At 37.9% G+C, this 13,182-nt stretch overlaps 1 protein-coding gene across 9 annotated transcripts in view; it reads left to right on the top strand.

The window, feature by feature from the left end:
* The window catches only part of Abi1 (abl interactor 1), a 91,502-nt gene that overhangs the window by 64,967 nt on the left and 13,353 nt on the right, over window positions 1–13,182 (top strand). For 6 of the 9 annotated variants that reach the window (XM_017797818.2, XM_029562927.1, XM_017797816.2 and 3 more), the window contains exons 4-7: window positions 1,652–1,669; window positions 2,366–2,466; window positions 4,175–4,315; window positions 9,023–9,123. In XM_017797818.2, coding sequence (XP_017653307.1) covers window positions 1,652–1,669; window positions 2,366–2,466; window positions 4,175–4,315; window positions 9,023–9,123 — 361 coding nt within the window. The remainder of the gene's footprint in view (window positions 1–1,651; window positions 1,670–2,365; window positions 2,467–4,174; window positions 4,316–9,022; window positions 9,124–13,182) is intronic. The other 3 variants (XM_029562929.1, XM_029562928.1, XM_017797814.2) reach the window with 2 other exon arrangements.

Genomic DNA, 13,182 nt, shown 5'->3' with positions numbered 1-13,182 from the left:
TAACTGCTGAGCCACCTCTCCAGCCCCTTGTTTGTTTCTTTTTGTTTGTTGTAGCTGTAGCCTCAGCTGGCCTAGAAGTTGACCAGCCTGGCTTTGATCCATGTGCCACCATGCCTGCTGATTAAAAAAAATAATTTTTAAAAATTTTTATTTACTTTTATGTGTATGAGTGTTGTGCTTGCATGTATGTAAGTGTACCTGTGCATGCAATGTCCGTGGAAGCCATAAGAGGGTGTCGGATCTCCCTGGAACTCCACGGAATAAAGGGTGGTTGTTAGCTGCTGTATTGGTGCTAGAAACAGAATCTGGCTCCTCTTTATTCGCAGCCAGTGCTGTTAACTGCTGAGCCACATCTCCAGCCCACAACCTGTGGTTTTTATTTATTTATTTATTTATTTATTTATTTATTTATTTATTTATTTATTTATTTATTGAGACAGAGGCTGACTATGCAGCTCTGGCTGGCCTGAAACTTGCTATGTAGATCAGGCTGGTTTGGAACTCAGAGATCCCCCTGCCTCTACCTCTCAAGTGCTAGGATTAAAGTTGTGCATCACCACACCTGGCCATTTAGACACCTTTGACAAGTGAGATCTATTTATTTTTATTATTTTTATTTTTTATGTGTATGAGTATATTGCCTGCATGTATGTGAGTGCACCCATGTCATGCAGTGCCACGGAGGTCAGAAGAGAGCTTCGGATTCCCCTGGAACTGGAGTTAAGGACAGTTCGTAGCCGCCATGTGGGTGCTGGGAATCAAACCTGGCTCCTCTGCAAGAGCTCTTAACAGCTGAGCCATCTTTCCAGCCTCAACCTGTGATTTTTAAATATGTATTTATCTATTGTTACCTATATCCATTATCATTTTAGTTATTTACTTATTTACTTTTTGTGATACTAAGGATTTAGGGCCTTCATGGTAAGCTCTTTAAATCTTTAAAAAACCTTCTATTTACTTATTTTGTGTATGATCATTATGCTTGCATGTATGTAAGTGCACCTGTGTTGTGCAGTACCTGTAGAAGTCAGAAGAGGATGTCAGATCCTGTGAAACTGGAGTTATGGATGGTTGTTAGTTGTCATGTGGCTTCTTGGATTCGAACCTGGGTCTTCTACAACAACAGCCCTTACTTTTAACCTCTGAGCCGTCTCACCAGCCTCTGATTTAAGTTTTTCTTTTTTTTTCCATGGACCGACTTGAGAATTCCTTATGGTGCCTGCACATGCATTTGCAGTATTTTTGTTATGGAACTTTATAGTGGTGTGCTTTGTATAGTTAGACTTAGTAGTCTGCATCTCCTCTTTCCCTATTACATAGCACTTTAGACTCAAAAGGACTCTGCCTGGAGTAGTTAACTGCATCACCTAGTAATCATAGCCCTACGTGTTAGAGTAGCTTTATGGGAGGCCTTTGGCAATGTAGAAAAGCTGGTGGTGGCTTCTTCCCTGTTCTCACGGTACTAAACATACCAGTATTTTCCAAGTTATTTCTGAAGATTAGTTACTTGGAAATAACATAATGTATTTGAAATGTGACTGGATAAAAGCTTAACATAAATTCAATAACCATCAATGTCAACTGTCAGATACAACTTACTAGAATTAATTTCTACTTTTTCCCTCTTTTTTTTTTTTTTTTTGCCAACATAAAGTGGCTAAAAGCCAAGGTAAGAGATACTACTTATCTTTCGATCCACAATACTTCCTCTATGTTGACAGAGGCTGCAGAGCCACTAAAATTTGAAAACTCTTTTTATGTCTGTCTGCTTTTTCCTGTAGGATTTATATAGATTAAATATGCTCCAACTTAGATCATACCAGCAGCATTTATTTTGGCTGTGTTAATATATCAATGATATATTATCATTTGCACTTATAGGAACATTAATATTGCTAACACTTACTGCTTTGCTCATTTTTTTGATAGTTGCCTTGCTTTCATTGACTTATAATTAGGAGGTTTCCCAGACATACATGGCTTCGTTACTGAATTGCTATGTTTAAGATTATATTTGAGATGAGTATTTTAGCAAATTGACAGATCTGTAGTTTACATTTATGTACACATTTCAAGCATGTCAATAATCTTGATATTGAATGCAGATAAGTTTGAGCTCAGTGAACATGTCAAACAATAAAATAGAAGATCCAGTAGTCTCACCTGTATTTGTCACAAATTTATATGAATGGCACAAAATGATCAGAACCAAGTGAAGCTGGTTCTTTGACTTTTAAAAATGCAACACTAAATCATTTAAACTGTCTGGGAATCCTTACTTCACATTCTGATATTAAAAAGAAACATGTTGTTAAAACATCAAGAGAACAATTCGTTATAAAAATAAAATCTTTCTACATTTTAGCATGGAAATAACCAGCCTGCAAGAACTGGCACGTTGTCGAGAACAAATCCTCCTACTCAGAAGCCACCGAGTCCTCCCATGTCAGGACGAGGAACTTTGGGGTAAGAATTCACTAAATTTTATCAAGAACCCTTTGCTTTGAGAAAGGACTCTGCTGTGACATAATGCACATCCTTGTTCTGTGCCCTCTCTTTGTGATACTAACTTCGGCACTATTTTTACTTTTTTTAAAACCTTTTTGTTTACATATACTCAGTCACACGTGTGAGTGTATATGCTTGTTGCTCATGTGGAGGTCAGAGGATAGCTTGTGAGAGTCTCTTCTCTCCTGCTGTCTTGTGGGTCCTGGTGACCAAATTTAGGTAGTTCTGCTTAGTAGCAGGTGCCAACACACTGAACCACCGTGCTCACCCCCATACTAATTTTTATTCTCATTTCCTGAACAGAATCCAAAAATAAATCTACCTGCTTTATAATCTGCTTTTTTTTTTTTTTTTAAATGTGTGTGCTTGTGCACACCTCGGGTGTTAACCTCAGGAAAGCTGTCTATCTCTTTTGAGATAAGTTCTCTCATTGACTTGAAGCTCACTAATAAGGCTTGGCTGACTGGGATCTGCCTGTCTTTCCCCTCCTTAGCTGTGGGATTATGGATACCATCCTGCCCAGTGTTTATAATCTTTTAGATATGTGTAAATGAGCATCTTTTTTGTTTCCACCTTTTTTTTTTTTTTTTTTTTTTTTTTGGTCTTTTTGAGACAGGGTCTCCCTGTAGCCCCATCTGTCCTGGAACTCACTATGTAGACCAGGCTGGCCTCGAACTCACAGAGATCCGCCTGCCTCTGCCTCCCCAGTGCTGGGATTAAAGCATTGTTAATCTGATTGAAATTTATTTTAAATGGACCTACCTGAGAGTTCCTTATGGTGCCTGCACAAGCATTTACAGTATTTCTGTTATGGAACTTTATGGTTCTATCATTAGACTTAGTAGTTTACATCTTCTGTTTTCCTATTACATGGCACTTTAGATTCAAAAGGACTCTGCCTGGAGTAGTTCAACTGCATTACCTAGTAATCATAGCCCCTTGTATTAGAGTAGCTTTATGGGAGGCCTTTATGGTGGCTTCTTCCTAGTTATCACAGCACTAAATATACCAGTATTTTCCAGGTTATTTCTGAAGATTAGTTACTTGGAAATAACATATTAGATTTCTTACTTTTGGCAGAGGGATTAATCAGCAGGCAATTTTCGTTGTTTGTTTTTTTACTATATAAGGGCTTGTCAGTAACAGGGTTTCAAATAATGTTTATTTCAAAGTTAGGTTTTTTTGGGCATTAAAAAAATTATAGCCATTGTTTTTAGGAATAGTGTTAGAACTTTAAATGACCTTTTCCTGTAATTTTTCCTAAGCAAAAGCAATATACTTTAGTTTTTATGGTAAAGTATTAAAATTTGTATGCTATAATTGAAGTTTCTGCTTATGGATTACTGACTTTATTTTTAAAATTTTTATTTTTTAAAAATTTGTTAATATTTGTACTTGCATGATGTGTGTGTTTGTGTGACACTTTTTAGAGGTTAGAGGACAACTTCGTGGAGTTTTTCTCTTTTGCATTAGTTCTGGTGACTGAACTCAGGTTTTCAGGCTTGCTTTACAAGTACTTTTACCAGCTGAACCATTTGCCAGCCTTGACTTTATCGCTGATGTAAATAAATTCTGTTATGTTCACAAAGGGACTGTTAGAAATTTTGGGGGAAATGCTATTTTGCCTTTCTAATTAATTATTTCCCTTTCTGTTATTATTCCTTAGACGGAATACTCCTTATAAAACCCTAGAACCTGTTAAACCACCAACAGTTCCGAATGACTACATGACTAGTCCTGCAAGGCTTGGGAGCCAGCATAGCCCAGGCAGGACAGCTTCTTTAAATCAGAGACCCAGGACACATAGGTAAGCCTTCAGGTTGGACATTTGAACTTTGAGAGTGCGTGCTATTGACTGGTTGAACAACTCCTAAAGATGCTGAATAAAAGGGAGATACTACTGCTTAGTGCTAATATTGAATGTAAAAGGTAAGGGTAGTATTGTTCATATTTCTGCTCCTATACAATTGCAGTTCCTCTTTTGAGATTATATTTCTCATTTGACAGATTTATGGGTGTATATTTAGGTTAAAACTGAACTTTTATTTTACTTTGTTTTGTTTTATTTTACTTTATTTTTATATTTTATTTTATTTGTCTATTTTATTTTGTCTATTTTAGTCTATTTGAGACGGGGTCTCCTTGTAGCCCCAGCTGGCCTGGAACTCAGTATGTAGACCCAACTAGCTTTGATCTCACAGAGATCCCTTTTAGAGGCTGAAGATGTAGCATAGCTGGTACAGTGCTTGTCTAATGTACACAAAGTTCTGATTTGATAATCTAGTACTACATAAACTAGGCATGGTGTGGTCCTGGGAGGTAGAGGCAGGAGGATCAAGTTCAAGGTCACCTTCGACTGTATAGCAAGGTTGAGGCCAGCCTAAGATGAATGAGACCTTGTTTCCAAAATACCCAAAATAAAGAATTTAAAAATTTCTTTTGATCTTTCAAATTAGCATTTTCAAGTTAGATATCTATAGCTTTTTTCAGTGTGTTTTAGTAGATTCTCCTTACTTGTCATCTCCCCCATCCTCTTGACTAAGAATGTTTTTAAAAATGGTCTTTAAAGCCATAAGGCAGGGTTAGGGTAGTAGAGCTCAGTGGTAGGAGTGTGCTTGGTATGCATGAGGCCCTCAGTTCATTCCCTAGCAACTCCTGCCCCTTTAAAGAGCACAAGGCAGCGGGGGTGAAGAGATGGCTCAGTGGTTAAGATCACTGGCTGTTCTTGCAGAAGACCCAGGTGTGAATCCCAGCACCCACATGGCAGCTAACAACTGCCCATAACTCCAGTCCCAGAGGATCCAACAGCCTCTTCTGTCCTCCGCCAGCATTGCACAGCACGGGTGTACTTACCTACATGCAGGCAATACACGCATACACATAAAATAAAATAATTAATAATTAAAAAAAAAGAACAAGGCAGTTAAATATTCTCAGATGCATTTGAGGAAAGGGTTTAATGACATTGAAGTTATATAACAAGATTTAAATGTTAAGAGGTTAGAGGAAAGAATACTTAGCTTATTTTTGAGGAAGAATTTCAGAGAGGAATTTGACATAGTAGAGTATGTTAAAATATTCCAGAAAGCAACTAAAAAAACATAGTTTTTTAAAAACATATAGTAAAACGGCATAAAAACATAGTTATGAAGGATAATATGTATTCAAAATTTATTAAGTATCCAGCTTGACTTAAGTTTGCTGCTACTGAATTACTGGGTCACGGCAGGTTTTCCCTGTAGTGGGGGTAAATCATGTTCAACCACCAATTATTAAGAATTATTTCAGGGACTGGAGAGATGGCTCAGCAGCTAAGAGCAAAGGACCCAAGTTCAATTCTCAGCATCTGCATGACGGCTAACAACTGTCTGTAACTCCAGTTCCAGGGGATCTGATGTCCTCTTCTGACCTCCATAGGCAGTGCATGACATGGGTGCACTTACATACATGCAGGCAGTATATTTCATACATATAAAAAATAAAAATTATATGGGGCTGGAGAGATGGCTCAGGGGTTAAGAACACTGTTCTTGCAGAAGACCCGGGTTCGAATCTCAGCACCCACGTGGCAGCTAACAACTGTCCATACCTCCAGTCCCAGGGGATCCCACAGCTTCTTCTGACCTCTGGGGGCATTGCACTACATGGGCACACTTACCTACATGCAGGCAATACATGCATACACATAAAAATAAATAAATAGCCGGGCATGGTGGTGCACGCCTTTAATCCCAGCACTTGGGAGGCAGAGGCAGGTGGATCTCTGTGAGTTCAAGGCCAGCCTGGTCTTCATACTGAGTTCCAGGAGAGCTGGGGCAACAGGGAAACTCTGTCTCAAAAAGACCCCCCCCCCAAAAAAAAGGACAAAAAAGAATTACTTCATTAGATACCATGAATAAATCAGTAAGATACAGTTTTTTTTCTGCCTAAGACCTCATTCCGTTAGAAGGGACTATTGATTTGTATGCATTTTCACCGTTGTTGTCTTATTTATGGGTTTCCTGATCTCTGTAGCACATTGTAGTACCATGGCAGCCGTAGACAGCATGCAAATGAATGAGCATGGCTGTGTTACAGTGCTATTAGTACTTGAACTTTAAGTAATTTAATGTATTGTAGAATACAGCTCCTCTTGAGTTTTCCCCAACTATTTAAAAATAAAACAGGATGTCCTTAGCACATAGGCAAAAATTGGGCAGTAGGCCAGCTTTAGCCCACAGGGCAGAACTTGCCATTCTTTATGTTAGATAAAAGGCATTTAAGCCAGGAATTACAGAAAAGCCTAAGTGTACAAATTCCTATGTGTTAACACAAATCTGAGTATGATTTCCTGGCTCGAGGGAGTTAAGGAAAACTTCATATGTAAACTATTTTGTTCTATTAGTGACTTTTTTTCCTTCTGTTGCAGTGTGATAATCTAATTATAATTTGATAATAATTGGGGAATGAAATAAAACTCTTATCTAGGCACTGTAAATCTTTGCCTTGTTGAGTTTGTAGGCTTATTAAACAAATGATGTTGATTTAAAAATATGTGAGCCAGGCATAGTGATGTGTGCCCATAGTTCCAGTTATTTAGAAGGCTGAAGCTGGAAGGTTGCATGAGATCAGTGGTTTGAAACCAACCTGGGCAACATAGTCAGATACTGTCTCAAATAAGGAAGGAACTAAATAAAAATAATATGGAGCCTAAGGCTATACATGTACTAATATATGTTTATACACGTGTGCTTACTTATTACTAGAGTGAAAACATTTATACTTCTATCTTACTAGAAAGAAGTAAAGCCTGGTGATGTAGCTCACTTGGGAGAGTGCTCCCCTAGCATGCACAAAGCCCTGGGTTTGATCCCCAGGGCCCACGAAACTGAGTGTAGTGACTTATGCCTGTAATCCAAGCACTTGAGAGGTGGAGGCAGGAGGATCAGGGATTCAGGGTCATTTTCTACTGTATGGGTCATTTTTGGCTACATTGTGAGCTTGAAGTCAACTTAACCTTGTCTCAAGGAGAAAGAAAAAAAAAAAAAGAGCTAGATAGTAACTGGTTGTAGCCAGGACAGATCCACTGCTAGAAGGGAGTTGAGTGTTTATGAGCAGCAACTACTCTAGAAAGTGAATCTTCAGAATCTTCCCTTTTTTTTTTTTTTTGGTTGTTGTTTTGCTCATTTTCCACAAAAATTCCCTATTACCTTCCTTTTTTTTTTTTTTTTTAAACTTTTGGGACATGGCTTCACTATATATGTAGTCCAGACTGACTTAGAAACACGTGATTCTCCTTTGGCCTCCTGAATTCAGAGATTGCAGGTGTGTGCTACTATGCCAGGCTGCCACCTTTCTTTGAGGTGAATAGAAATTTTAATACTGGCTTTCAGAGAAGGATTAGCTAAGCTAGCCTTTTTATTTCTGTAGTGTCTTGTACATTCCCTTTTGTATTATCTGTCATGCTAACTTTTGAGTCTGTTTTCCCAGGGTCAACCAAGAGTTATGTAATAGTGTGGTTCATATTTCTGCATTGTTCATTGTTCTTTTGTGAGGGAGGGGAAGGGAGGAGACAAGAATCTCATTTTGTAGCCCAGAGTGGCTTCAAACTCAAGATCTTTCTGCCTTGGCCAAGTGCTGAAAATTACGAGTGGGGCCATCACAGCTGGTGGTTTACTGTCATTTACAGCAGGCTTTAAGGAGATACTTGTCAACTCAGTACACTGGAAGGTTTTACTGCCCGCCCCCCATTTATTTATTTGTCATTTTTGAGACAGGGTCTCAATGTAGCCCCAGCTGTCCTGGAACTTACTATGCAGACGAGGCTGACCTCGAACTCACAGAGATCTGCTTGCCTCAACTTCCGAGAGGCTGTGACTAAGTGTGCCACTATGCCTATTCACATACTTCCTCACAGGCAGGGTTTTTTGTTACTGTTTTTTTTTCTTTTTTTTTAAAAAATTTTTATTTTATGTGTATGAGTGTTATGCCTACATGTAGGTAAGTGCACCTGTGTCGTGCAGTGCCCACGGAGGGCAGAAGAGGCTGTCGGATCCCCTAGAACTGGAGTTACGGATGGTTTTCAGCCGCCATGTGGGTGCTGGGATTCAAACCCGGGTCTTCTGCAAGAAGAGTCAGGTTCTTAACTGCTGAGCCATCTCTCCAAGCCCCTGTTACTGTTTTTAAAGACAAGGTCTTACCGTGTTTCCCTGGCTGTCCTGAAACTTGCTATGTAGACCAGGCTGGTCTCAAACTCACAGCAGTCCACCTGTATCTACCTCCTGAGTGCTGGAATTAAAGGCCAGATAAGGGTTTTAGTATTGTGTTAGTATATTGGCTTCAGAATTTTAGAAGTAGAATGAAACACAAGAATCATCAAGCATTAAGGTGAAGGTTTATAATGAATTTTCTTATGTATACATATACACAGGTGTACATGCAAATCATAAATGGTGTTTAGTAGCCTTGGACTCATTATTAAAATTTTTGTGATAAATCTGTGAAATTGATTTTGTACTACTTGTCTTCTTTGTAGTGGAAGCAGTGGAGGAAGTGGGAGTCGAGAGAACAGCGGCAGCAGTAGCATTGGCATCCCCATTGCTGTGCCTACGCCTTCCCCCCCTACTGTTGGCCCAGGTGTGTTACCAGTGACTCTTAGGTTTAATATGCCAATACTGTAGTATTGTTATGAAGGTGAACGTAATTTAGTCATGTTGGGTAAAATTATTTATTAGATTGCAATAATGACTAGACAAGACCAATCACAAATTCAATACTTTCAGATTAATCTTTATAGATTTGTTAGCATTTTGCCAGCTATATACATATAACATTGTTAAATAAGAATGTTTTGTTTTAGTAATACTCATTTTTGTGAATAGTTACCAATGTTTATTATTTCAAAAGCAAATCAATATTGTTTTATGTTCTAGCTAAAAGATCAATGTCCCTAAAGGTGAACTGTGCATCAAGGAATTTTGATGTAACCTTATAGGCTAGTATTTGAACTCTGGTATTTGCTTCTTCTATAACATTTATGTATATGATTCGGTACCCATCTTAATGAAATGCAATGACTATTAAATTAGATTAAAATTAGGAAAAATTCTTTTACCTTTTTGGAATGTATACAAATTTAAGATATTATGGGAGAATATTCAGTTAGCCTTTTGGTTTTTTTAGTAAGTGAAATGGAGATTTGTTTGAGGTAAGTCATTGCTGTGTAGACCAGATAAGCTTGGAAGGAAGACTATATAGTGTTAAAAAAGTATATTTGAAAGGCAAGTATAATAGAAAAAATAGTAGGGAAAAATACTGTATTTTTGAAGGAGAAAAAGCTGGTTATAAACACAGGCAGTTGTTTGTTTGTTTGAGATAGGACTCACTCTGGAGGCCTAGCTGGCCTAGAACTCCCTTTGTAGACTGGCTGGCCTGGAACTCCCTGTGTAGACTTAGGCTGACCTCATACTTAGAGAGATCCACCTGCTTCTGCCTCCTGAGTACTGGGATTAAAGGCATGTGTCATCATGCCCTGCCAATAGGCACATTTTGTGGTTAGTGCAGTTATAAACTCAATGACCTTTCCCCTAATAAATTCTCACTCATTTGAGCATGCTTTACACTTGGGTGTTTTTCTGTTTTTGTTCTTTCCAGTACATTGTATTTTCTTGCCATTCAGAATGTTTAGCTCTTTTCTTACACTCTGACCTGAATCATAAATTATTTTATTAGGAAGCATTTCTGTCTCTCTGCACTGCTACTTCTCCCAGTGAGCACTGTCATGGGTGAGACTACACAAAAACCGGGGAGCCATTGGACTTGCTTTGCATGTTTGCAATAAACTCCTTTAGGTAATAGACTACAAGTTTTTTTTTTTTAATTTTATTTATTATTTTTATTTTGTGTGTATGTGTGTATTGCCTGCATGTAAGTAAGTGCACCTGTGTCGTGCAGTGCCCACGGAGGTCAGAAGAGGGTGTTGGATCCCCTGGGACTGGAGTTACGGACTGTTGTTGGCTGTCATGTGGGTGCTGGGATTCGAACCTGGGTCTTCTGCAAGAACAACCAGTGTTCTTAACCTCTGAGCCATCTCTCTAGCCCCAGATTACAAGTTTTTATAGTTTATAGATTATAGATGATAAAATGAAGGTTAAAAATTAAATGTAATTTATACTAGTTTCTTCTGGTGAAAGGCTCAAGAAGTTAACACAGTAACAAATACAGAGTAATCTTTACTGTTGTATGAAATGTTTCTATTTTTTTTAAGCCAACTTAATTAGGTTTTTAAACTATAGCAGTTATTGTTTAAAAAATGATTTTAAACTAATAGTGTCATCTGTGGCCTTTCATTGCATTTCACTTGGTTTGGAACTGCCTCTTTATACAACAGTGAGAGGATGGGTGAAGGTGGGGCTGGGGTGGAGATGGAAAGGAAGGTGAAGTAGAGTGGGCGTGTGGGACTTCCTTTTTATTATACTCTGAAAACTTGGAGGCGAGGGTGCTCAGGTTCAGAGACAGCTGTTCATGTTGTGAGATAGCATTTTTAAAAAAATATTTTCTCATTTTTATTTTATGTGTATGAGTGTATTTCCTGCATGTACTGAGCGCACCCGTGTCGTGCAATGCCATGGGGGTCAGAAGAGGGCTTCGGATTCCCTTGGAACTGGAGTTCGTAGCCACCATGTGGGTGCTGGGAATTGAACCCAGGTCCTCTGCCAGAGCAGTCTGTTCTCGTAACTGCTGAGCCATCTCTCCAGCCCCGAGATAACATTCTTAATAAATGCATTCAGATTGTTCTCACTTTGGGAAGGATTAGATTGAGTGTATAAAGAATCCTACATTCAGATTAGAAAGACAGTCATCTGGGTAGAAATAGATAATGAGATCTCTCAAATAATGAGAACTGAATTTGAATTTAGGTTAAATAAACTGACAACATCTTTTCAAAACATTTACATATATACTAAGGAAAAGGGACGCGATAATAAAAAAAAGACCTTTATAATAGAAATCATTGATAGAAAGTCTGTGAAAATAAAATGGCTCCCAACTTAATAACAGGGTAATGATAATTAAAACTGTAGTGAAACACTATTTTTATAATCAGTGAATAAGTGAAAATATAGAAGTCTGTGTGTACCAGTCATGGTGAGGGTATGTGGAAGTGGGAATGTTCTGTTGTTTATTGATGTACTCAAGTTACAATATATTTGTTGTCACCGAGTCAAGTTGAACATCTCCCTACTTGCTTCTAGATAGTAACTCAGAGCACTAGTTCTCAAATACTGTTAAGGAACACAGGGGTTCTAAGATCCTTTCGTAGAGTTTTTGAGGTCAAAACTAATTTTTATTTATTTATTTATTGATTGGTTTATTGATTGATTGATTGTCTTTTTGAGACAGGGTCTCCCTGTAGATTCAGCTGACCTGGAACTCACTATGTATACCAGGCTGGTCTTGAACTCAAAGAGATCTGCCCCAGTTTTAATTTTAATATAGTCATTATATATAGGTATAGCTCATACCAAGAATAGGTCCTTTTTGAGGTCCATTAATTTTTAATTTTCAAGACTGAACTCATTAATTTGTAAAAATTTTGTAGAAAAACATTTGTAAGCTGGTGACTTAGAGCAATGAGTTTCAGAGAAATAGGCCCAAACTTCAACATTCAGAACTACTTAAAATTTAAATTCTCAGACCCCATTCCAGACCTACTTAGTCAAGAACTCTGAAGATGGGGTCCAGCAAGCTGTATTATTGTAAACCCTCAAGGGTTTGAGGTTTAAGAACAGTTGTCCTAGGAAAATTTCAGGAACTGTATTTAGCAATGTTCATTCCTAAACAGATAGTATTCTTCTTTAGGCATATTGTTCATATTAGCGCCTAAATGCAAACTTAATGTCTAATAACAGTGATTTTTAACAGTTTTTATAAAAATCCAGAGAGGTAAAAACATTTTATAGAGATTTCTATTAAAAATGGCTACAGATTGTAAGTCCTGATGGTATAGGTCTGTAATCCCAGCAACATGGGAGGTTGAGGCAGGAGGGTCAGAAGGTAATAAGGTCAAGGTCTGCCTGGGCTGTAGAGTGAGTTCAAGGCCAACCTGGGTAACTTAATGAGACCCCCCCCATATCAAAATAAAAAATAAAATAAGGGATGGGGTATAGGTCAGTGGTAGAATACCTTTGTAGTATTACATAAGATCTTAGGTTCAGTTCCCAGTACTGGAAAGAGTTATAGTTTACTTCTTAGATCCCTGGAAAAACCTATCTGTTCAAAATCACTTAACTTTTGAAGACTTTGAAATAGACTCTTATTTTGAAAATGTGTTTGTATTTAGGAAATGAGGTTGTGGATGATTTACATAGTGAGGGACTGCCTATGGCCTGGGGGTTCCAAAATACCAAGTATCAGCCCTTGCTTTAATGATATCCTCTACTGTATGATTTTTTTTAATGCTTTGTATGATCTCTTAAGAGATTACAGTGTTCCTGGAGCCAGGAGGATAATCTTAATCCCAAACATGACCTTTTAAATATTAAACTTTGGAATGTTCATAAAGATGATAGTAAATTCAGTTTTGAATATTATCCTTGGGTTAGCTTGGATGCTAAGCTGTATGAACAAGAGTTTTTTGTTTATTTAAAGCAGATTGCTTTTGGCTTAATAGGGTAGAAAAGTCTTTGTCACAAA

The sequence above is a fragment of the Nannospalax galili genome, unplaced genomic scaffold, assembly GCF_000622305.1.
Source record: "Nannospalax galili isolate Female #2095 unplaced genomic scaffold, S.galili_v1.0 scaffold14, whole genome shotgun sequence".
Lineage (NCBI taxonomy): Eukaryota > Metazoa > Chordata > Mammalia > Rodentia > Spalacidae > Nannospalax > Nannospalax galili.
The sequence above is the reverse complement of the archived record's forward strand: the minus strand, read 5'-3'. Positions and strand labels throughout refer to the sequence as shown.